Raw genomic sequence first — 25,839 nt, 5'->3', positions numbered from 1 at the left:
TTTTTCTCTTATTGTTTCTTTAGGACCTAGGTTATAAATCTTTTAATTTAATTTAATTTTATTTGACACAAATAAATTCATTAATTATAAAATGAAAATAACCAATGGTAACCTATACCTACCATTTAGAGTTAAGCGACAGCTGGCTACTTTAGTAGCTTATAGTCTTAGTCAACAAACTGTAGTATTATTTAATAAACATGCCTCTATTGGGCAAAATTGTAAAATAATCGACATACAAGCCCCTATTGGGGAATGTATTAGTACAAATGTACAAAAATATAACAATGAAGATTTTTCTTCAATTAATTTAAATTAAGTTATTTGACAAGGGAGGACAACTCTTGCAATATCATACAAAATAGGCAACATTCACCAAATATAAATGTTACTGCTATAGATAATCATAATATAAAGCTCATAAATATTGTTCACCAGAATATACAAGGTATCTCAAGTAAGGAATTAGAAATTGAACTGTTTTTGAGCTGCTGTAATATAGATATATTATGTATTACAGAACATTGGCGTAAGAGTCATCAGCTCCAGTTTAGTTTTAGAGAACATAAAGTAGTCAGTTCGTTTTGTAGAAGTAGGGCAATACATGGAGGTTCCCTAATTATTATTAATAATAGATTAAAATGTAAAAATAGAAGAGATATTGTTAATCTCTCTATAGAACAACTAATTGAGATAGCTTGTATAGAACTAGAGCAATTTATTATTGTAAGTGTATACCGCCCCCCCACTGCATCATATGAACAATTCCAACATAGAATGGAGGAGGTACTATCAAAATTTAGCAAAACTAGCAAGTCAATTATAGTGTGTGGAGATTTTAATATAAACTTGCTTGAACCTTCGGCCAATTGTACTAGCCTTAAAAATTTATTTCAAAGTTTTAATTTGTTCAATGTATTTTGGGAACCTACTAGAATCACTTCTACAACAGCAACCTGTTTAGATAATATTTTTACAGATGTTACTATTACTAGTAAACTCATAATTAATAATCTTCAGTCCGACCATAGTGGGCAACTTATAAAAGTATATACAAGATTGGACAATGTCAGACCAAAAAAGGTGACGATTATACCAGTTACGGGTAGCCGTCTTGAGAGGTTTAGAAATAATTTGGTAAATACGATACCATTTTTACACTGTCGTGAAACTGCTAATTTTCACTATAACTTAGTCTTCAATTCCTTCTGTGAGGAATTTGACAGGATTTTTACTCCAGTAACGGTGACAGTAAACAACAAACATAGTTTTAATGATTGGGCAACAATGGGTATCCACAAAAGTCGTAAACGCTTATATGACCTTTATTATGAGAAACATTACAATAATAGTGAAGAATTTAAAATATATGTAAAAAAATACTCCAAGCTTTTTAAAATAGTTTGTCATGAAGCGAAAACACGTTTCATTGCAGATAAAATTAAAAACAGTAATAATAAAGTAAAAGCGACTTGGAGTGTAATTAACAATGAAACTGGTAGATCGAATTGCCGTAACACCTCTATCTGTTTAAATATTAATAATCGCGTTATAAATTCGGAAATAGAAATTGCAAATGAATTTGATAAATACTTCTCCGAAATCCCGATTGTCACGACCAAATACCTTAACGCTTCGCCAAAAGCAGCATATGATATGCTTAAATTACACGTACCAGTATCTTCTACTGACTTGAAATTTAAGTATGTTACAGGTAGCGATATAATAAAAATCTTCAAATTAATTAACCTAAAAAATACAAAAGACCTATGGGGCCATTCGACTAATATTGTTAAATACATACTTGACATTATAGCACCTGAATTAGCAATAATATTTAATGAATGCATAGATGAGGGTGTGTTCCCTGACCTCATGAAATACAGCAAAGTTATACCTTTGTTTAAATCGGGCAGTTCTTTTGACCCTGCTAATTTCAGACCTATTTCAGTGCTGCCTGTTTTTAGTAAAATTTTTGAAAAACTTTTGCTTCAACAGCTACAAATGCATTTTTGTAAATTAATGAACAAAAATCAGTTTGGTTTCACTAGGGGTTTATCAACAATTAATGCGGGTACTAGACTCATTGAGCACATCTTTGACGCCTGGGAAGAGTCACAGGATGCATTGGGCATTTTTTGTGATTTGTCAAAAGCATTTGACTGCGTCCACCATGAAACTTTACTCCTAAAACTAAAGCATTATGGAGTGAAAAATAGAGCCCTAAATCTGTTAAAATCATATTTAAGCGAAAGAGTTCAGATAGTCGATGTAAATGGCAAACGGTCTTCGGGTAAACCTGTGCGAATAGGTGTTCCACAGGGTTCTATTCTCGGTCCTTTCTTGTTTCTTATATATATTAACGATCTACCGTTTGTGGTAGATGATAGCCATGAGATTGTATTGTTTGCTGATGATACTTCACTTATTTTTAAAGTGAAGCGACGTGCGGATATTGATGACGAGGTAAGCAATGCACTCTCAAAGATAGTGCGTTGGTTTGAGACGAATAATCTGCACTTAAACAGTAAAAAAACAAAGTGTTTACGGTTCATTACACCAAACACAGCGGAGGTACAAACCAACGTACTTATAAATGACCAGAGATTGGAACTTGTGGACACTACGGTCTTCCTGGGTATCACGTTAGATAAAAAGCTTCAGTGGGGTCCACATATTACCCATCTAGCAGATAGACTCAGCTCTGCGGCATATGCAGTTAGAAAGATTAGAGAGTACACGAATGTTGCGACCGCTAGATTAGTGTACTTTAGTTATTTTCACAGCATCATGACGTACGGTATATTACTATGGGGTCATGCTGCTGACATTGATATAGTGTTTGCTCTGCAAAAGAGAGCTGTTCGTGCTATATATCAGCTTGGTTATAGACAGTCTCTCAAAGAAAAATTTAAAGAAATAAATATTATGACTGTTTATTGTCAGTACATTTATGAAAATTTAATATATGTTCACAAAAATCGTCACCTTTTTGCTCTTAATAGTGATTTTCATTATTATAACACTAGAAATAAGGGATTGCTTGTAACTAATTCTAGTAGGCTTCATAAGATACATAATAGCTTTAAGGGTAAATGTATACACTTCTACAATAAAGTCCCAGCCACTGTTCAGGCATTGTCTATAAATAAATTTAAATGTTTTATAAAAAAATGGCTCTGTCGTAAATCCTATTACTCCACTGCTGAATATCTAAATGATCGGACAGCCTGGGACTAGATTGTGATTATTTTATAGCAACTGTACAATATTGTATATTTTTATTGAAAAGAGCGCAAAAAAAAAGAATGCTGGGAGAGTTTCTTGCGCCGCTTCTTCTCTCTCAGAGCGCCATTTGTTTCCGAAGCGGTAGTAGTATCTAGTAGTATAAGAAATGACATCAAAAAGAATTCTAAAGGAATCAATTTTGAGAAAATAAATGCCTTTTATGCCTTTAATCGCGAGAATAGCCCTCTTCTGCAGCACAAAGATAGTATTAATATCGGCCGCACTGCCCCATAACAATATACCATAGGACATCATACTATGAAAATAACTAAAGTATACTAATCTCGCCGTATCTATGTCAGTTAACCCTCTAATTTTCTTAACCGCATATGCTGCAGAACTAAGCCTATTCCTATATCCTTCAATATGGGGCCTCCACTGCAATTTAATAAAATATAAATTAAAATCAAATATAAATTACGTGTCACTTTGTTTGTCCGCGATGGACTCCTGAACTAATGAACGGATTTTAATGGAGATTACTTCATGGAGTGCAGTTTAATCCAACTTAAGAGATAGGATAGTTTTTATTTAAATTTGCGACCCATAATTATTTTTATTTCCAATATTTGTTTTGTATGGGACATATTATTTTCTACGAGCGAGTTTAAAGACGCACGGATTGAGAGATCTGCTGTGAAACAATTTTGTTATAACAACATAGAGCATATTTCACGAAATAATTCTTGATGATATAAAATATTATTTACAATTTAATAAAAAATAGAATTTTATTTATAATGCACAGAACGTCTGTCGGGTCAGCTAGTCTATCTATATCTATATATATAAAAATGAATTGCTGTTCGTTAGTCTCGCTAAAACTCGAGAACAGCTGGACCGATTTGGCTGATTTTGGTCTTGAATTATTCGTTGAAGTCCAGAGAAGGTTTAAAAGGTGAATAAATAGGAAAATGCTGCTAAATTAAATAAAAACAACAAATTTGTTTTTCCTTTGATGTGTCCATAAATAATTTCTATGAGAGAATTTATTGACGCACGGTTTGAGAGTTCTGCTGTGAAACAATTTCATTACGACAGCAGGGTGCATATTTTACGAAGTAATTTTTGATGTTTTGATATATTATTGACAAATTCATATAAAAACATTATTTTATTTATTATATACAGAACAACGTCTGTCGGGTCAGCTAGTCTATATAATATACAAAAATGAATTGCTGTTCGTTAGTCTCGCTAAAACTCGAGAACGGCTAGACTGATTTGGCTAATTTTGGTCTTGAATTATTTGTGGAAGTCCAGAGAAGGTTTAAAAGGTGAATAAATACGAATATGTTCGTAATTAAAAAAAACAACGATTTTATTTTTTCTTTGATGTGTCCCCATCGTTCAGAAATCAAATTGAAAAAATACTTTAAAATGAATAACTTATTTGAATCTTTGTATCTTTCTAACTTTCTCAGGAGGTAAAAAACAAACTTAATTTTAGCTACCCATAGTTGGTAGTTTAACTACAGTTGTTAACTATGATGGCAATACAACGTTTGCTGGGTCAGCTAGTCTTATATATAAAATGCTCAGGTCCCGGTGTTTGTTACCAAACTCCTACGAAACAGCTAAACCAGTTTGTAAATTTGTGTATATCGGGTATACAAATTATTTAAGTTTTCTTTAGTGTTAATTCCGCCAATATTTGTCTTTAAAACAATTCGACACGTGTTTCGCCTCTACACGAGGCATCCTCAGGACGTGTTGTCTCGCCAAAATCTGGCACGAGACTGACTCATTGGCGGAATTAACACTAAAGAAAACTTAAATAATTTGTATAATTATGGATTTCCGCAAAGTAACGCCTTATTCAATAAATTTTCGTATATCGGGTAGATCTGAGAATCCGGCCAACATCTACTTTTCATGACCCTAAATGATAAGGGTCACCCACCCCTAAGATTCAGCATTAAAAAATACATACAACTTCAAATTTTCACCCGTCTACGATGAACTTTTTATATCATGATTTTAATATTATTCTGTTCCATCTACAAAACCGCAAAAGGGTTGCAAGATGGCAATCGAACACAATAAATTGTAGTACGATATACGAGGGCTGCACTAAAAGTATTGGGAATGGAATATTTCCACTGTTCCTGTCATATTAAAATCTTTTTAATTGAAAACCCCTTGATTTTAAAAATCGAATACTATTTATTTATTTAAAAAAGATTCTCGGTCTTGTCACAAGGTCTTTTCAAACTTGTTTAGTCGTTGAGAAAATGGAATTGACTCGAGAAAATTCTAGAGCGATGATTTATTATGACTTTTGAAGTGGTTTAACACAAAAACAGTGTGTTGACCGGATGATTTCTACATTTGGTGATGAAGCCCCATCCAAAACCACAATTTATCGCTGGTTTGCTGAATTTCAACGTGGACGTGTCAAGCTCAGTGATGATCCCCGTCAAGGTCGTCCAAAAACTGCAGTCACCAAAGAAAACGTTGATGGTGTGCGTAAGCTGATTGAGGAAGATCGACATGTGACATACCGCGAAATTCAGGCAACTTTAGACATTGGCATGAGTCAAATACAAATAATCTTGCATGAACAATTAGGCGTACAAAAGTTGTTTTCCCGGTGGATACCGCATTTGCTCTGTGAAGAGCAAAAAGTGGCTCGCGTTACTTGGTGCGTCAGAACTCTCGAAAGATTCCACGCAGGACGCTGTCACGAGTTTGGGTGTTCGAAAGTGAGTTAAAGCCAACAAAAATTGTTTGTTCACGGGGAGTGTTGCAAAAAAAATGGAGGCCACGTTTGTCTCCAAAACCGGCCATGTTGCTACTATTCCTCTTGAGCGACAAATAACGGTTAATGCAGAATGGTGTGCTAGCATTTGCTTGCCACAGGTCGTTTCTGAACTCCGTAAAGAGAACTGCAACCGCCGCATCATCCTCCATCACGAAAATGCGAGTTCTCACACCGCGCACAGATTTTAAATAATAATAAATAATTTTAAAAGAATTTTCCGCCGTACAGCCCCGACCTAAGCCCTAATGATTTCTATACTTTCCCTAAAATAAAGAATAAATTTCGTGGTCAGAGATTTGCATCACCTGAAGAAACTGTGGACGCCTACAAAACGGCCATTTTGGAGACCCCAACTTCCGTATGGAATGGTTGCTTCAATGATTGGTTCCATCGTATGGAAAAATGTGCCAAATTTTGCGGAGAATACTTCGAAAAGCAATAAATACATTTTTAAATAGTAATGTTGTGTCACTTCCTTGATTGCCGAAATTTTCAGTGCCGCCCTCGTATTTGGTAGGTCTGAGAATCGATTGCATTTTTTTTTTACCCCAAAAATTTTAATTATTCAAAAGTTTTTTAATTAGTTTATATTGCAATATAACGTTTGCTGGGTCAGCTAGTATTTATTGAACATGTTTTTTCGAATGATGAAAATGACCGCTCGGCTTTTACAGCATATTTGACGACACCGTCTAACGCGGCGCAAAGTATAATATGATATTTAATTTATTCCTACGGTGTAAAGAGCCGTCATAATATGCACGACATGCTTAAGGTAACTTAACTATTTAATTTTATAAGGCTTAATAGTAAGTTTATCTCAATAGCTTTCCAATTAGCATATATTGAAATAAGACGCTTGTGTTTTCCAATCGCTTGAATAATCGTAATAAATCAACATACGTTAAGATATTGTGTAAACCAAATCACTTTTTACACCTAAACCGTCCTTGTAAATCACTTTGTCTTTTAGTGTAAACGTTTTTGAGTGTACCGTGAAGAGAAAGAAAGACGCGACGGGGACCCAGTTTTATAATAATATATAGTGGTACTAGCTTTTATCCGCAACTTCGTGCGCATGCAATAGTTACTTTGGGCAGCAATTTTTATTTCTTAATATACTCACTTTGCAAATAATACACAACAAAGTGTTGTGGTTAATACATTTTTATAAGCTACCAACTATAGAACTTTCATCACCCTTTTTCATCTCCACACAGTTCCTTATATAAAAAACGCTAGACCAAATATGTATTTATTTCTTATCAAGTGCCTAAATACAAATTTTCATGGTGATGTCTTCGATAATGACGAACTTTCATACAAATTTCCACCCCCTGTTTCAACCCCGCCAAGCCTTTTACTCGCGATTAAAGGTAGCTTATGTCTTGCCCCAAGCTCTTGTAAGTATGAAATTATCGTTTTGCAATAAAATTTAAAAATTTCCACCTCTTTTATTAGTTAAATTATATTCATTTACTTAGTATCTACCCACTTGATTATACCCACGGACTAGTAAAAAAATAAGGATTCCGCGTCATCTTACATAACAGTGTAGCACCAAAACAAGCCGATTAACGTGTAAATATATAGCCCCACGCACCAACTTGAGCAATAAATGGTCACAAATAAGAAGAAATAAGTAATTTTTTACCACTTAAAAATTATGCAACTTGAGCAATAAATGGTCACCAACAAAAAGAAATGTCATCAGATAAGTTTTATTTTGATTAGAGAGATGTAATGTATATCATTGGACAGCGCTATGCGGCTCGTGGTGGGACGCGCGCTACACGTGGGGCAAGTACACGCGGGGCGGGGTGAGGGGCGGGGCGAGGGGCGCGGCGGTGTTGGCACGCGGCTGGTGGGCGGCCCGCGCCTGGTGCGACGCTCTGTGTGCGGGCTCGGCGCTGCTGCTGGCGGCGGGCGCGGCCGCAGGGTACGTGCTGCGACATTGGACTCGCACTGGCTTTTTGGTAATAGAGCTCCAGACTCGGCGCTCCTACACTGCAGCTAGAGAGAAACGGACGAACCAGTTAGAATTTAAGGTCAGGACTATACGAAACGATTCGACTGTGTGGACTCTCGACGAGGAAAGGTGTTGGTATTTTCTGGAGTGTAGACTAGACGAAAAACAAACTTGTATGGTTGTTGTCAGACCAGTTCAGACTTGCTCCCCCTCCCTGGAGCGAGCACTAGCTCCAGTTAGGAGGGGACACGGCGCGTCAACGTTTGTTTTGTTCATTCCCGATCAGACCCGCCCAGACCGTCTGGTCGGGAGAAATCCCGCTTCCAATATAGGAACAGCCTTAGCTAGCATGTGATGCCGAGCAGGGCTGCTTTCATTTAGCTATAAATACATGATCACATTTGGTACGACTGAACCATCGGTCCGGTAGCGGACCACAGTCGATGGTATGTCGCATTATCCATCGCACAAAATTATTATTATATCCCTACGCACCGTACCGAGAACGACGCCCGACCAATTGTTGCGAGGCGTCTACCCACGCCTACTGGAGCGTGTCACGGTCCGGCCGGACCAGATCCGATCGTGAGTTTTGGCCATTGGAGTGGCTCCCAAGTGACGGCTCATTGTTCTCGGATAAAGTTTTAAAAACAGGCTATCTTTAATTTTGTAAATAATTGTAAAAAAAATATGTCCCTGTACTTGTAAATGATTTTCGGCAGACTACGCAGCTCGTTCCTGCCGTTTCTATGGACGCTCCCCGCGCTGGGCGACGTGGCCGCGCACGCGGGCCGCGCGGGCGGCGCGGGGAGGGGCTGCGCGTGGGGCGTGGCCGCGGCGCTGCCGGCGCTGCAGACGGCCTACCTGGCGCTGGGCGCCGTGCGCATGTTCGTGCCTGTCATGGGCCGCTCCGGCACGCTGCCTGTGCCGCCAGACGTGAGCTGTCATTTATAAACAACACAATTAAATTATATATTTCAATATTGTGTGAATACGTGGTCAGTTTGCACAAGCCGAATACTTTTAACTTTACAGATACTTTTACTAGTCTCAAGCGAACGACCGCGTTCAACATCGCTTTCGTGGGCACATGTTGCACAATATACTATTAACTTTGAATTTGTTTGTCAGCGAGTAAAAATACTGTATAATTTGAACTCGCAGAGTCAAAATGTAAAATCAACACGTTATTTATGTTGAGGCATGTGTGCTATCGACAGATGATAATGGCGGTGCTGGTGAGCTTCTTGACGCTCACGGCGTTCAGCTGGATGTTGCCGATCGTTGTCGCCGCCAGGAAACCGGACCGCTTGGTAAGTTTTTAAGCTTTGCGCACTGAGTTGGGATCCCATTGGATTTTTAATATTACTTAACGTGTTAGGTCAACAAGAAGCGGCAAAAATTATTTTTATTCCGCGAAAAATTTATTACACATCGCAGCATGTCAGTATATACTCCTTATTAGGTACCAATTTTACTAATGATCACCAATAACACTGTATCATATCACTCGTTATAGGGTATCGTTACTTTTATCGCTCCGTTACTGAATCAGTCAACGCACTAAGGGTTACAGGGGTTTTCAGTAGACATTGCGAAAATAGTTTGTAGTGAAAATATTAAGTTTATTGGTCTATAGTTTGATACACAAGAAGAGTCTCCTTTCTTGTAGAGTAGAATTCTTTCCTATTCATTCCATTGAGCTGGAACCGTCTCCTCTCTTAGTATTTCATTAAATAATCTATTTATTAGTCCAAATATTTGTTCTTCTCCTAATTTTAACGCTTCGTTTGTAATAAAGTCGGATCCGGGGCTTTTGTTTTTTTTAGATCTCTACTAGATAACTGTATTTCTTTTCCAGTACAATATTGTGGTTTCTCGTTTTCAGTTTGATGTTTTTTATATCCTGTAATAATTATTCTTTCGTTTGTTTCTTGTTTTTGTCTGCATAGGTGTTTGTAGAAATCAGTAGCCATTTGTACTACATCTTTTCTATCTTCTGTAGTTGCTTGTAATGTTTTCAAATTCGGTATCCATGATTTATTATTATGTAAATTTTTATGAATTCTTTTTATTCCGCTATTTTGCTCTATACACTTCTCATATCGTTTTTACTTGTAATTGTCATAGTCATCCTGTATTGTTCTTAGTATTATTCTATATAATTGTTTTAACTCTATTTTTTCTTCTATTGTTCTATCTGATTTTTGTTGTAGAGTGTGCCTTCTTGATATGAGTGACTTGATGTTATCGGATAATGTAAAGGTTTCTTTCGGTTTTGATACTTTTGATTCAATTATGCTTTCTGTTAATGATTTTTCTAAGATATCATAGAGTTGTTGTAGTGTTAATTTTGCTTTGTCGTTTGATTCAAGTTTGTAAAGTTTCTCTTGCTTTTATATCTTTTTATTCTTATATCTTTTTTTCCTCTCTTATTAATTGTACATTTGGTCTTGATTGTGTATATTTCTTTCTGTTTTTTCGTTTTTCATTTATTATTATTGTTCTTCTTAGTAATCTATGGTCAGAAGGGAACGCTAGTTTCCTTAGCACCTCTATATTTGTGAAGTACTGTTCTCTTTGTTTGACAGGATGTAGTCAATTTCATTCTTAGTGTATCCATCTGGCGAAAGCTAGGTCCATCTTTGGTTTTCTTTCTTTTTGTACATTGTATTTAGTATTTTCAAATCTTGGTCTATAGCTAATTGTTTTAGTTTTTCACCACGTTCATTAGAGGCGACTGATCCGTATCTTCCTATTACTGAACCTATTTGTACGGGGGAAATACCGATCTTTGCATTGAAATTTCCTATTATAATTATATTTTCCGTTGACTTTTCTTTCGCTCTACATCTTCATAAAATTGATCTATTTCTATTTCCTGGACTTCTCCATCGGGGCATAGCTTTGTTTGATTAAAAACTTGGGTACCTTCAAATTTTATGTTCAAAACTGCGACTCTTTCCGATATTCCATAGAAACCCAATTATATTTAATTTGTGTTCTTTTTTTTACTAAGAAGCCCACACCTCTGTGTTCTTCGGTCTCACCATAGTGGAAAATATACACCAATTTAGTTCTTCAATTTTTAAACCTTTTCTCTTCACTTCGGACAGTCCTATCACGTCCCATTTGACCCTTTCAAGGGCATATACTAGCTGTAACATTCTATTTTCTTTTTGAAGTGATCTCACATTGTAAGTACATATGTAAATTTCTTGTTTAGTATTTGAAGCGTGGTTTGTTGTAACTAATTTTTTTAGAGGGTTTATTCCTGGAGGGTTGTTTCCATACTCTTCCTCGGTCACAAGCCGTGTTGGAAGACGTGCCGTTCCCCCCATGGCTGCCGAAATTCCTCTTATAGATGACGCATATTGTGATATCCTCTTTAGGGTATCGACGCCTTCCTTCACGAGATCTAAACACATTGAAACCCTTTGAGCTTCGCATCAATCATTACTAAGATCTGCTCAAGGTTGTTCTTCACATCGGCGGTGCCTAAACGCTATGCTCTCTTGCAACCTGCCTTCAGCAAGGTCCCTATGTCTGAGCCGCCTAAGTCATAATATATTATTTTGACATAATACTTATATAACTGAATGACCTACGGAAAATTTTAGCCCATCAAAAGGTATTGCATACGTATATCATATCTGTTATTTCGTAGCACCAAAAATATGGATCACAATTAATTAAATCAATTTATAAATGTAAAAATAAAAATATACCTTGCCCGGGATACCCTGAAACATATCTACGTGAAAGGCATACGTTTCCAAGCGGTGGTAGTTGTAAAGCAAAATAAGGGATTTTGGGTTTTTAAATCAGTTGTTTGGCGAAGGACAAATCGAAGCATCTTGTAGCAAACTTTTCACAATCAAATTTTTAAATGGGCAAACGGCTGTTTTTCAACCGCAACAGCGAGCGCAAAGATAATACTTTTGATTAATACTGATTATTATTATTATTATAATATATATATATATATATATATTATAATGATTAATACTCAGTCATTGTTGTTAGATATACGGCGGCCTAGCGGTATGCGCGGTGACGTGTGCTCTGGTGGTGTGCACGGACGTGGGGTTCCCGTACGCGGCGGAGCGGCCGCAGCGCTTCATGGTGTTCCACACGAGGCGCTCGGAGCACCGCGCGGGCCGCGTGGCGCACGAGGACCTGTACTGGCTGCCCGAGTTGGACACCAACACGCCGCTCTCGCTGCGGCGCTACGGTACCTAGTCCATTAGTTACATCATTACGGTGACAGCCGCATTAGTCGCAGTGAATACTAAAACTAAGCGTGGGTGTGTGAGTGTGTGATGTGTGTGTATAATATATAGGATTACTCGCGGTATATAAACTATGTAAGATCAAGAAGCCATTTAGAAAGTTTGTTTTTACAGTCATTGTATGTCAACGGGTCTCTCTTATTCATAATGGTCCGCTAACCTTAAACAGCCGATTAGGAGTGTTTTTTCTCATTCTGACTTAGGTCAATAGAAGAAGACAGAGTGAGAATTAGCAATTCTTTAAGTTAGCAGACTCTTAGGGGGTAAAGATTTTGTTTATTTTATTATATAACATTGGACTAAGTCCGATCGCCTCAAAAGTCCGAAGGGAAGGGGGATTATGATTATGGGGATATGTGATATAGATAGAAACTAGTGGTGCTAAATAACTACGTGGGTCACTCTATGCGTATAAATTTGTGTGCGAGAAGTAAGTGCTATGTCGCTATGTGAACTGGTAGCTTGTCAGCTGCGAGCACGAGTCATTATCGCTACAAGTAGTACAAGTGACGCGCGTGTGCCAGTCGCGGCCGGCGCGGCGGCTGTGAGCACGCGGCGCGAGGAGTGCGCCGCGCGCGTGTACTGCGGCGCGCCCTACTACCTGCCGGTGCTGTCGCTGGTGGCGCGCGGCCTGACGCTGCCGCACGCGGCGCCGCCGCCCGTGACGCTGAGGGCCGCCGCACACCTGCAGCGGAACGCTGCCTCCGACGAGAGCCTGCTCACGCTTGACTTGCACGGTGAGCATCATTATTTTACCTCTGAAGATAACTATCCGCTGTTTATTTATAATTTTTGAAGAAGAGGAAAATACAGTTACGTATTGAAGACCCCGAAACGGGGCCCATATGTCGGACTCGGGTGTCCGTAAGCGGACACCCCCTACCGACTAAAATCCTCGTCTATGCTGTCGGCCCTGAAGGCTTTTACAGCAACAAAGAACGTGGGCCGTGAAGGCCGTAAAAACTACGCAACAGTCGCAGGGCGTCTCCTATGGAGACTCGATACTCGGACCGGCCGTGTGCTTGTGGGAAGGAGAGAGAATGAAGGTAATGAAATGATAAATGGAAGATGAAAGAATGACAGAACACACTCGCCGGCGAGTGTGGTGATATATTATGTAATGTATTGTATGTTGCCCTGTACTTTCCCCAGGGCGTAAAAAGAATAGGGAAGTCCCAGGCCCAAGGGAGTCGTAAGAGGCGACTAAGGGCTTTTTAGAAGTGGGAGAGTCACGCTGCCATATTATGACGTCAACACAATCGGGCCAGACTCGTCCGGGTTAATTACCGGACAGAATACCGGCGTGAAGTAGCGGCCTAGTGCTGCTACTTTTCGCATAGGTTAGTGTCGAGGCCCCCTCCATAATATGACAGCGGTGCTCAAAGAGATTTTACCCCAGGAGGGTACCGACTCTACCAAAGTCGGAGAATCCCTCAGCAGAGCATTCTCGCTCGGGCTGCCCGTCATATTCTGGGGAGAGCACAGAACCGCGCATGACCGAGGACAAACGAGGCAGTAACACCACGGCACCCCGCTCCACGCTCAACGTGGACTTTTGCAATATCAGGGAAATTCACTCCAATTTAAACGCCGTCCACCACCACCTTGAGACGGCACAGCCGGCCTTTTGTTTCCTTAAGAGACGCAGATATCTGGAAGTCAGCCCTTGTCCATCCGATCCAAAAAAAGGAGACAGTTCGGATCCGGCGAACTACAGGCTTATTGCTATTACCTCCCTGCTCTCCAAAATCATGGAGAGCATAATTAGCCAGTTGTAAGTATACCTAGAGGGTCACCAGTTGATCAACGACCGACAGTATGGCTTTCTCCATGGTCGGTTGGCAGGTGATCTTCTGTTATACCTAACACATAGATGGGCGGCGGCTATTGAAAGCAAGGGGGAAGGCCTGGCAGTTAGCCTGGATATAGCGAAGGCCTTTGATCGTGTATGGCACAAGGCGCTCCTCTCAAAACTTCCATCGTTTGGGCTTCCCGAGAGCTTATGCAAGTGGACCTCTAGCTTCCTTAAATGGGCGCAGCATACAGGTCGTTGTCGACGGTTATTGCTCGAACCCGAAGCAACACCAACATACATTGCTTTGCAGACGACAGCACTGGTGATGCCGTATACACGGGCCATGCAGGTCTCTCTCGGGAAATCGTTAACCAGTACCGGGAGAAACTTGTGTCTTCAATCGAGTCCTCTCTTGAGAAGGTCGCGGAATGGGGTAAATTGAACCTTGTCCAATTTAACCCCGAAAAGACTCAAGTTTGCGCGTTTACCACTAAAAAGAACCATTTGTCGTATCACCGTTCTTCGGCAACACTTCCATTAAAGCCTCGCCTAGTATCAGAATAATGGGTCTCGAAATCTCGAGCGATTGCCATTTCCGTGGCCATCTGGAGGGCAAAGCCAAATTGGCTACGAAGAAACTGGGCGTCATGAATAGAGCACTGCATAAAAAGGCATAAAAGGCATTTATTTTCTCAAAATTGATTCCTTTAGAATTCTTTTTGATGTCATTTCTTATACTACTAGATACTACTACCGCTTCGGAAACAAATGGCGCTCTGAGAGAGAAGAAGCGGCGCAAGGAACTCTCCCAGCATTCTTTTTTTTGCGCTCTTTTCAATAAAAATATACAATATTGTACAGTCGCTATAAAATAATCACAATCTAGTCCCAGGCTGTCCGATCATTTAGATATTCAGCAGTGGAGTAAAAGGATTTACGACAGAGCCATTTTTTTATAAAACATTTAAATTTATTTATAGATAATGCCTGAACAGTGGCTGGGACTTTATTGTAGAAGTGTATACATTTACCCTTAAAGCTATTATGTAGCTTATGAAGCCTACTAGAATTAGTTAAAATACTTCAAGTATTGCCTATTGCCTTGTAACGGCCCGGCCCACATTCTAGCGCTGTACAAAGCGCAATTCCGGCCACACATGGAGTATTGCTAGTATTGCATCTCTGGTCTGGCGCAACGTAAAGCAGCTCAAATTATCGGGGACCCAGTGCTCTGTGAACAGCTGGATCACTTGGCGTTGCGTAGAGATGTCGCTTCATTGTGTGTCTTCATGTCTACCGCATTTATCACGGGGAGTGTTCCGAAGAGCTGTTTAACCTGATTCCTGCCGCCGAATTCCACCTTCGCACGACACGCCACAAGTAAGTATATCATCCCCCCCATCTGGATGTGTGCCGGTCCTCCACCGTGCGGTTTTCAAGGAGCTTTCTTCCACGTACTACAAAGCTGTGGAATGAGCTTACTTATGGGTACGGCCGGCAACGCTCCTGTGATTCCTCTGTTGTTGCAAGAGATTGTGGGCGGCGGTGATCACTTAACACCAGGTGACCCGTACGCTCGTTTGTCCTCCTATTCCAACTGCATGGCACATAATTCTAATCTAGGTAGAGATACTTCTTTTTTATTAGGTTCTAATCGGGATTTTGCTGCTATTATTATAGTCGAGATTGTGCTATTATTAGAAACCAAATAGTTGATAAAACACAATGTATATTGTCACCCCTATATTAATATATTAGTCGTTAAACCATTATTTTATTATAATATAATAAAAAAATAAATAAAATTAATTTTGTGAAGGTATTTTATTTCATTTGAACATTTTTTAAATTGCAAAATAAACCTATTAGAATATTCACTACTTTATTGGCGTCGCGTAAAGAAAGGCACATAGTAATATGTAACGGTACTGAATTCACCTATAATGATATGTGTATTTAATTTTATTTTTTAAGGTCCGAACCACCTCGTGGCTATAATATCCCCTGGCGCGGGCGATACGTTGACGGAGTGCGAAGCCAACTCGACGAGTGGGGCCCTGCGTGTGAAGCCCCAGCCGGGCCCTCGGTGGGCCCACGAGGACGGGCCCCGCGAGACGTACTTCATCTCGATGCACGACGCGCGCTCACCGCAGCCCTGGAAATTACAGTGCCGGATAAAAGTAATTTATTATTTATTAAATTTATCTATTTCCACAGTGTATCTTTTAAATGAAAGTTTCTTTCATAGGTATATTTAGGTACATGGTGAACAACCATGAACGTTTGTGTACAATATAGATAAACTTTTACTCGCAAATACGTAATGATAACGTAAGATATCTGCGCCATTGTCGCTCATGTCAAACAACAACAAAAATAGTTACGTGCAGTACACTGACACATTGAATTGTTGTAAAATTATAAGTCTCCTTGGATTGGGGATAAATCATAGCTCGTGTTTTACAACGAGGACACACTCGATAAAATAAATTCACATCAATAGTCACGTAAATAGATTCCGCTGTAAACTTGAAACTTCGTCGTTTAAAAACCCAATAGATATTGAATAACAATCAGTCCAATACCAAGCCTGTATCGCTCCTCGTGTAGGTATCGAAATCCTATGTACGTGCGGCGGCCTCTACGGCGTAGTCTAGCCAGTATGGACTCACAAGCGAGCAGTGACGCACGCACGAGCTTGTTGTAGTCACCTTCTCCACAGATCCGACCGATACTTTTAAAAATGGAGAAACATAAAAAACCAAAGCATATTAAAGGAAATTGCGATCGAAATTAAATTTACTTAAGCTGTCTAAAAACGTTAAAACAATCCAATTTAATGTGACTTTTATTATAATAAAATTACCATTCATAAAAGCTACCTATTTATTTCCTATATACTAAGTAGTTTTGATTAAGTCGTGGTCTGCCAATGCATACATTACTATCTGCAACTAATGTAGGTTTACTAAAGAATATTGATTTAAAATTACTTTGACATTAGTATAAGGTAGGTACAGTTTTAGGTAAAGAATTCAACCCTAATGTCGTCAGAAGAGGTAAGAGTCAGGCGATAGAAAGAGAGGCAACTTCTAGGTGAATAATAATGTAGGTTAGTAGCGCTGTGCGATCTGAATTACACCTTATTGTATGGCCGAAAGAGTCCCTATTTGATTAATAATTGTTGTACTATTATATTGTTTGCCACTACCCAGGGCGCGGGGGCGCTGCAGGTGTCGGTAGCGGGGCACGCTATGGCGGGCGGGGCGGCAGCCGCAGGTGAGGACCTGGCCCGCCTGCTGGCCTCCTTCCCGCCGTGGACCACCGGCACCGGCTGGCCCGTCCACCTGCATCTGTTCAACCTGTAGACACCGGCCAGCTACTGCAGACCTCCGTGCCGGGAGTCAACAACAAGACTGGATCCGATAAGCCAAACTTACTTTATATTAGTAAAGCGCCAATTACATGATGCCGGTCTAAACAGCAACTAAAATTTGTGATAAAGAAAAGCGATTGTAAGCAATTATTTTATGCATCTTTGACTTCTCATCAAGTGAGTGTCACATCCTGTGTTAAAACGTTTCTGCCCTTCTAAGGCAAGAAAATTAAATAGTCCTAAAAACGGTTTTGATTTAAAAATGGAGGATAGCAAGAAGAATTCTCACTAGTATTAAATAATATTTTTGTAGTTAAATTGTTTGGTGTGAACAAAACCCAGTTCTATTATTTGTTGTTGTTTGAAGTTAGAAATAACATTAAAATATTTGGTGACAGTAGTTTTATAAGGAAACATGTTACAATTATTTAGAAATATCTATTTTCTCGTTCGAAGTACTTGAAGCATAGCATTGGAACTGTTAATGCAATTTCGTGCGAAGCTGTTTTTAAAATAGAATTATATAATTTCGGCAAAGCATAATGAATGTGGCACTGGGTTTTGTCGTTCTTTTTATTTCAGATCCCGGAAATATATTAAGAAAATTTAAAAGTACTATGACATCAACGTCAAATGAAACGCATCCGTCTTGCCGTTTCCAACTGGACTGTAGCACTTATTTGAAAAAATCCTGGACTACAGGAACGTGAATAAATTAATAAATATATACCCAGCGCGCGAGTTGAATGCAGTCGGGTCCTGAGGTAAGGAGTTGGAGAATGTCCCCCCGCTGTTCGCACGCCTCGCCTCGCGCGCTTGTAGTATAGTGCTGTGCCGTTGAATAGGCGAAAAATGTTTTAGACCCGTGTGTTGAAGAAAGGTAAAACGGTAGAACAATAATTTTTTATTCAATTATTAGGTTAAAATGGTAAACTTAAAGGGTTGTCAAAATTTATCGACACACATGATTATCGTCATCAATTATAATTAGGTCCCAGCACTATCGTATTCTTTAACTCTGCATTCAACTAGCGCGTTATTTGTAGAAATGTACGCATGATGTACTTTATTGTTTATTAGTTAATAGTTGTCGTGTCATAGAGTCGCGTAACTACAAGATACGACAACTATTAATATTTGAGGTATATATGAGGTTGTTTTAGTACAAAGAGTGAGGGGCTGGGTAATAAATCGATGTGAGTTATGTATTGCGTGCAGAATACATATTAGAATTATTATCATTGATTTTGGCTTCTAGTAATCTAATTATGTTACAATGGTTGGTCCAATCAAATTGAACTCTCCATCTCTACATTACAACAACGGGAGACATTCCCAGGAATTCTCTCCCGTTCTAAGTGCTGTCTAGTTAAATATTAATAATTATATTATACTAATTATAAAGGCTCCTCGCATTTATTGTTGCATTACTTTTAATGCAATTTTAATAATATGATATAATAGGTACGCGATGAAAGTACATTGCAAATATTGCTTTCATCGTATTGGTTGAGCAAATAATTTGTATATGGGCGGTGGCAATTTAGTGACGCATTTCATTCTAATAGTGTTTGTTTAGTTTTTTTAACTGTATGAGTATTTATTAATTTTATTTTGTATGTATTCCGTCTGTGATAAGTAAGTAAGTCTTCCGTAAGCAGCCTAATTAATGCACATGATAATGTGTCGAGAGATGTATGTAATGTATGATCTGTTTCTTCTCAAAGGTACTTAAGTAGGTATATCAGTACATGATCACTGTCAGATTTTTGGGACTTCTGTTAAACGGTCACCGCCATACATTCGTGGGAATATAGGCGGCTGTTATACCTGGGCTCAACGCACTCGGCGGTCAGGTCTTTCTTATCCTAAACATAGCGGCCATAGCCATTTGTAGGGCTAACTAAAAATCTGTAAAAGCACTCCTACTGACGCCTATGAAAAAAATTTAATTTTGACATTTATGTATTATACTAAGCTGTAAGTTATGTATTCTATTAATTACTTTGTTTTATCCTGCATTCATTAACTGGTGGAAATTAATTTTGATGTTATGGTATCATTACTTGTTGCAGATTTATTGCAGGATTCGTGTAGTGAAATTTAATAGAATACGTCAACTAGTATTGCATTGCAATTGTACGTACGATTGAAATGGCAAGCGTAGCAGTGCAGTTACAGTTATTTATTAGAATCGCTCTACTGACCGCCAGCGTTCGGAAAGCTCCGTAAAATCGTCTGAAGACGAAGGTTTTCAACCAGTGTGTATTGCCAGTGATGACTTACGGTACGCAGACGTGGACGCTAACTATGGGCCTTATGAGAAAGCTCATGGTCGCTCAGGGGGCAACGGCTCTCCGTTGCCCCCTTGAACGAGAGAAACTCTCCAAGCATAGCCCTCTGGCTATGCTTGGAGTTTCTCTGCAAGATCGAATCAGAAATGAGGAGATCCGTATGAGAACCAAAGTTACCGACATAGTCCATATGATTGCGAAACTGAAGTGGCAGTGGGCAGGGCACATAGTTCGACGGACGGAGATGGCCATTGGGGCAGTACACTCCTCGAATGGCGACAACGTAACGAAAGACGCAGTGTTGGTAGCTTATAAGCTTTTAGGACGCTGTTTTACTCTGAAACATTCTTAGCACAATTATTAAAAATTATGCTGAACATAATAACTAGTATGTTAGAGTTTAGTGGGTAATAAGTCAATTATTGTTGTATTTTTTTGTAATTAATATCGTAGGATTAGGTAACAATCTAGCGGAAATTAATATAGATTAAAGCTATTTGCTACTTCTCCTATCCTGCTACTGTCCTACGTGCTCAGTCCTGCGTGTGCGCGGACGACGTCGAGGGGTATCAGCTAGTTTGAAATAAATATCTTAAAGTGTATGGTAGCGTGATAAGCTTTACAAGATAAAACAAGTATCGGATGCTCCTGCAATAGACATCAGTTAAATGCCATCCAAATACGAGGTGTGTTCAAAAAGTAACGAGAATTTTTAAATTTCGCGGGTTTGGAGAGTTCGCCTGTATAAAAAAAAATTATTGTGTTGGTACACATGCCCCTGAAATACGATAAAATTTTCAGCAATATTCATTGCTTACTTTTTGAGTGGCAGCCGCTAACGTTAGTCGTGTTTTTCGAGCACGGCCATTTTCGTTTGTGAAAAAAAAAATGGATCAAAGAATTTGCATTCAATTTTGCGTAAAAAATGAAATACAGCGTAGTGAAGTTTGTAAAATGTTAACAAAGGCATATGGTGAGTCTGCTATGAGTAAAGCAAGGATTTACGAGTGGTATAAGTGTTTCCAAGATGGCCGCGAAAACGTTGAAGATGACGAACGACCCGGACGCCCAAGCACATCAACAACCGATGAAAACGTGAAAAAAGTGAAAGAAATGGTTATGAACGATCGCCGAATCACAATCAGAGAAGTCGCTGATGATGTTGGCATATCAGTTGGCTCATATCATGAAATTTTTTCGGGTGTTTTGGGTATGAAACGTGTGGCAGCAAAATTCGTTCCAAAATTGTTAAATTTCGAACAATAACAGCGTCGAATGGAAGTTGCTCAGGAGTCGCTAAATGAAGTTAATGACGATGCAGAACTACTAAAACGTGTTATAACAGGTGACGAAACATGGGTTTACTGATATGATGTCGAAACTAAGGCTCAATCGTCCCAGTGGAGGCATTCTGGATCGCCAAGACTGAAAAAGGCTCGACAAGTGCAGTCGAATGTGAAGGTTATGCTCTCTGTGTTCTTCGAATTTCATGGCATAGTGCATCATGAATTCTTGCCACACGGTCAAACAATCAATAATTAGTACTACCTACAAGTTCAACACCGTTTGCGTGAAGCAATCCGAAAAAAACGCCCGGATTTGTGGCAAAACAATTCATGGCTTTTGGACCACGATAATGCACACTTCATTGCTTGTTCGTGAATTTTTGGCCAAAAACAAAACTGTAACGATACCTCAGCCTCCATATTCTCCAGATATGGCTCCATGTGATTTTTTTCTATTTCCAAAAATAAAGAGAACATTAAAAGGCCTTCGTTTTACACGCATAGATGACATTAAAAGCGAATCGCTGAAAGAGCTAAAATCTATTACAAAGATCGAGTTTCAAAAGTGTTTCGAGGATTGGAAAAAGCGTTGGCACAAGTGTATTATATCCGAGGGGGATTACTTTGAAGGGGACAAAATAGATATTGATGAATAAATAAAGATTTTTTTCATAAAACAAAAGTTCTCGTTATTTTTTGAAAACACCTCGTATATATAAATATATGGATGAAAACACGATTGTCATAATGTGCCTTTTTCATTAGAAAGTGTATTAAATGTATGACTTGTCTCCATACTTTTATAGCTATGATTAATTTTACGCATTATAAGTGGAAATTTATTTAAATAAAATACTTTAAAAGGAAAAAAATGTAATTCTATCTGCATTTTTATATTAGCTTAAATAACGTAAAGGTTTACACTTTTTATTATAATTTATTTAACATGACGTTTTAGGGGTAAGTACGCGTTTTAATCCTTTTAAAATTATTTTATTTAAATAAATGTGGAACACCCGCGTTAATCAAAAAAAAAATACTTGTGTGAATTTGTTATGCGAAATGGATATTCCGTGTTTATTTATTATTTTGACTTGCGCAGCAGGTCTAGGTCGTATGATAAATACAATCACAATCTGGAATATAGCAAGTCAATTTAATGAATTAACAAGAAAAAGGACTTAATTGAACAATATACTAGGTATATAGAAAAAAGTAATTGAAACGCTGCAATGATATATTATTGTGACGCGGGAATATTACGTGCAGGAAGCCTGCAATCGCGAGACGAATGCTACGACACGACACTGTCATTATTTATATTTGGTTTCAATTTTAAAGTTTACGTTCACGCTCCATCTAAAGTAAAAATATTATTAATTTTGCACTGCATCGTCTTGCGTTGTCTTTCAGTATATTATCACAACGATACCTCAGTTCCAAAGTGTTACAAGTGAGAAATTCAGTAAGTTTGAGATAAGTATGAGAATAGTAGATTGTTAACTAAGGGTCGAAAGAAACAATTCAAGAATCAAATCAAGAGGCGTCTATATATAGGAATTGATTCTTTCGACCTGTGTTAAACACGCTTTTTTTCATTTCAAATATGAGGAAAATAAAACGAAAATAAAACTAGTTGATTATCTAAACTATTTATTCATAGTATATCATATCATAATATTAGTAGTAGGTACCTATTTAAAATTAATTGTCAAAATAGGATAATTTACGCCAACTTTTTAAATTTTAAATATGGAACTCACCGTGTAATTGTTGCGGCTTATCGCTCAAAGAAGTTTGCGCTAAGTTCACACTGGCTGTTTGGAAAGTCACATGGCCGCAGATTTTTTTAAATTAGTTTTTTTACATAAAACTCTTCACAGCTGACAGCAGTTCTATTTTCAAAGTTCAGTCCGGCCCTTAGGTGGGAAGTAATTTGTATGAGTTTTTCCCTCTCTATGGAGGGAAGCAGCATTTTCCACCCAATAATCAGATCAAAACAACATTACTTTCCGAGTATGAGAAATGAAAATTGCTCCATTAACGATAATTACCCACCATTACCACAAAGAAACAAGTCGATCAAAGAGACTAGAACATTTTTGTTTGAAGCAGTAACAACTCGAGTTATATTCTTTTGGAACCGTGTTCTGAATTGTTACTTGTTGGAACTGAGGTATCGATAAGACAGGGGTGTGCATTCTATATAGGCAAATAGGCATTGCCAACCTCCATAAACACCTATATTAAAATGATATAGCACGAAGAATAAGATCAAAATCTTCGTGCCTTGCTGGAAAACAAATGCACGCCCCTGATAAGAGTCAGAGAAAGACACGGTGGTATTAATTTGTAGTATGCGTCATTTGTATATGGATGCTATACGTGTATAATATGCTGTGATAAATATCTAATAATAATTGATAACTGTAATTAGATTTTTACGGTTCGCGAGTCGTCCGGTTTTTTGCGTTTAGCCAACGAATGTAACTAATACAATGTTTTAGGAAAATCTAAGATAATGATTTTAATACAATATAGTTCATAGTTGTCCCACGTACATTACATTTGTTATCTATCCTTGTCACTCGTTCACAAAGGTCGATGACCGAAATTCTCCTCGCTCTCGAAACTACGAAGCTATAATTGCAAAAGACGGGGATCAGTATTCAGTATACGTAGACAACACAAAGAGAAAATAAAGTACAAAATTTAAACTAGCAATATCTTAATGGTAACTTGTGTGTGTGTAAGAGTTTTTTGAGGAATGCTACGAGTGGCGGGAAATTTAAAAATGTTTAAGCTTATGTTACATTTGTTGTACCTTTAAAATAATATATCAACAGTATTTGATATTGTGGCTCATTTTATTGGCCAATGTTCTGGGAAATTTTAAAAATAGTTACAAGACATAAGCTCCCCATTTTATTTTATTTTTGATACCTTGAAGATTTTCATGAATTTAGCTGGAGCAGGTATCTTGATCTTACGTCTCAATTCTAAACTAGTTCCGCATCGTCTAAACTATAATACTAAGAAACTATGTTTCTTATGTGGTTATTGCAACTGTATTTAATAATTATCAACAATAAAATTACATAGTGTTCAAAAAAAATGAAAAAAGGCCTAAACCACAAATAGGTGAAAAAAGCGGATAAAAGGGGAAAAAATTTATTATCTCGTAAACTACGCAAAATCGTATAACATACATAGGGGTGATTCGAATACTCATCACAATGAGGCTTTCAAATTTTAGCCTTGGACGTCAACTTCTCGGCCACCCTGTATAATAAATATATATATATATATCATTAATTGTGTTCCCGTTGTATGTCATGTCTAACATGTGCAAGGTTACTAGAAAGTACGGGCTACTTTTTTACATTATTAAACTCTTCTTCAAATAATTAAACAATCATATTCATTTCTATTCAATCATCATAGTCGTCTCTAAATAATAGTTAGGGCACGCTTTATTTGCTATAAGACAAAAACTTAAAAAGTCTTGAAAATTTATGCACCTACTGTTTTGAGATATTAAAGTTGTTTATTATCATATATCTACACAGGTTTCTCTCAAAAATATGCCGCGGTTTTACCTCAAAAGTTATTGGAATTAATTAGGAATAGGATAGTTGTGAGAATAAAATGTAGCTGTAGGGTTGGGTACAATGTGTGGATAATGGGAAAAATTGTAGATTAGTTCATGTACAAGCGATGTATATTGTATAGCGGGATATTGAATAATTTTAAGAAATATTTAGTTGAGTATGTTAGCAACTATTTAAAAATAAATTGCGATCAGAAATCTTAACTCTTACTGCAATAGACCCATCACTACCCATTGAAGACCATATAGTGTTAATAGTTAGATAAGCTTCGAACGGAAATTACGGTAGCACTGGTAGCTATAATATATACGATAAGTAGAAGGATAACCAAACCCGCAAATGTTGTTAACTATATGTAAGTTAGTTGCAAAATTACCGTTTTTTATTTGTACTAAGTATGCCAATAGTCTGGCCGAAGTTTATGTTATATAAATAAATAATCATTTATTTTTCTGTGAAGGGAAACTGAACAAATTATAAATGTAAAATGTTGGTCCCGGCAGTATATAAAGAAAATTCGAAATAGCCACCTTTATCTATGATGGGCTTTCTATTTGGTCACGAACGATGAACGGTTATCCAGCCATCAGCTACAAATATCTGAATTTCATTTTTTTGTGACATGGTAGGATAAATATTGTGCTACGAACCTATTCTGCTTTTAGATCGAGGGAATTATGTATAGTAATGTAAATTATTATCAGTTCATATACGGGTTTCTTGGTCATTGATTTTGGAAGCAATAATTATATTTGTTAATTCATAATATTAACATATCATACCTACTAATACTGGCCAGATTCAGAAAAAAGATGTACGTCTTTTTTAAATAGGTAGGAAATACTCACATGTGAGGATTTGATTTATAATACGGAAGTAGAGTACAACCTTAAAGTGCGATTAATTTGTTTTCTTTTTAATTATTATTGTGATTTAAATAAAGTATTGCATATGTTGATATTTATTTCTAGTTTTATTTTTTGTCCACCACAACGACGCGCACCTTTGCAATATCTATGAGGGGATTTCTTTCTCTCTCCTCTGTATACGCGAAGACTAGGATGATGATCCGGGATCTATAACTATGGGTATTAAAGATTGTTTTCGTCTCCACTTTATCATAAATCAAATCAGATTAATTCAACGGCTCCGATCAGTCAAAGC

At 37.8% G+C, this 25,839-nt stretch overlaps 1 protein-coding gene and 1 long non-coding RNA gene across 2 annotated transcripts in view; both read left to right on the top strand.

Moving 5' to 3' along the window:
• LOC126967474 (endoplasmic reticulum metallopeptidase 1-like) overlaps nucleotides 1–12,263 on the top strand; it is a 59,306-nt gene extending 47,043 nt beyond the window's left edge. Inside the window, exons 11-14 of the mRNA XM_050811965.1 lie at nucleotides 7,814–7,991; nucleotides 8,744–8,957; nucleotides 9,242–9,334; nucleotides 12,048–12,263. Coding sequence (XP_050667922.1) covers nucleotides 7,814–7,991; nucleotides 8,744–8,957; nucleotides 9,242–9,334; nucleotides 12,048–12,263 — 701 coding nt within the window. The remainder of the gene's footprint in view (nucleotides 1–7,813; nucleotides 7,992–8,743; nucleotides 8,958–9,241; nucleotides 9,335–12,047) is intronic.
• A 633-nt stretch (nucleotides 12,264–12,896) lies between these two features.
• On the top strand, nucleotides 12,897–25,639 carry LOC126967744 (uncharacterized). The gene is made up of 3 exons (XR_007730072.1): nucleotides 12,897–13,050; nucleotides 16,083–16,288; nucleotides 17,324–25,639. It is a non-coding gene; the product is annotated as an uncharacterized LOC126967744 (long non-coding RNA).
• The last annotated feature ends 200 nt before the right edge of the window (nucleotides 25,640–25,839 follow it).

This window comes from Leptidea sinapis, chromosome 13 (genome assembly GCF_905404315.1).
Source record: "Leptidea sinapis chromosome 13, ilLepSina1.1, whole genome shotgun sequence".
NCBI lineage: Eukaryota > Metazoa > Arthropoda > Insecta > Lepidoptera > Pieridae > Leptidea > Leptidea sinapis.
Note: the sequence above shows the minus strand (reverse complement) of the source record. Positions and strands in the feature narration are given on the sequence as shown.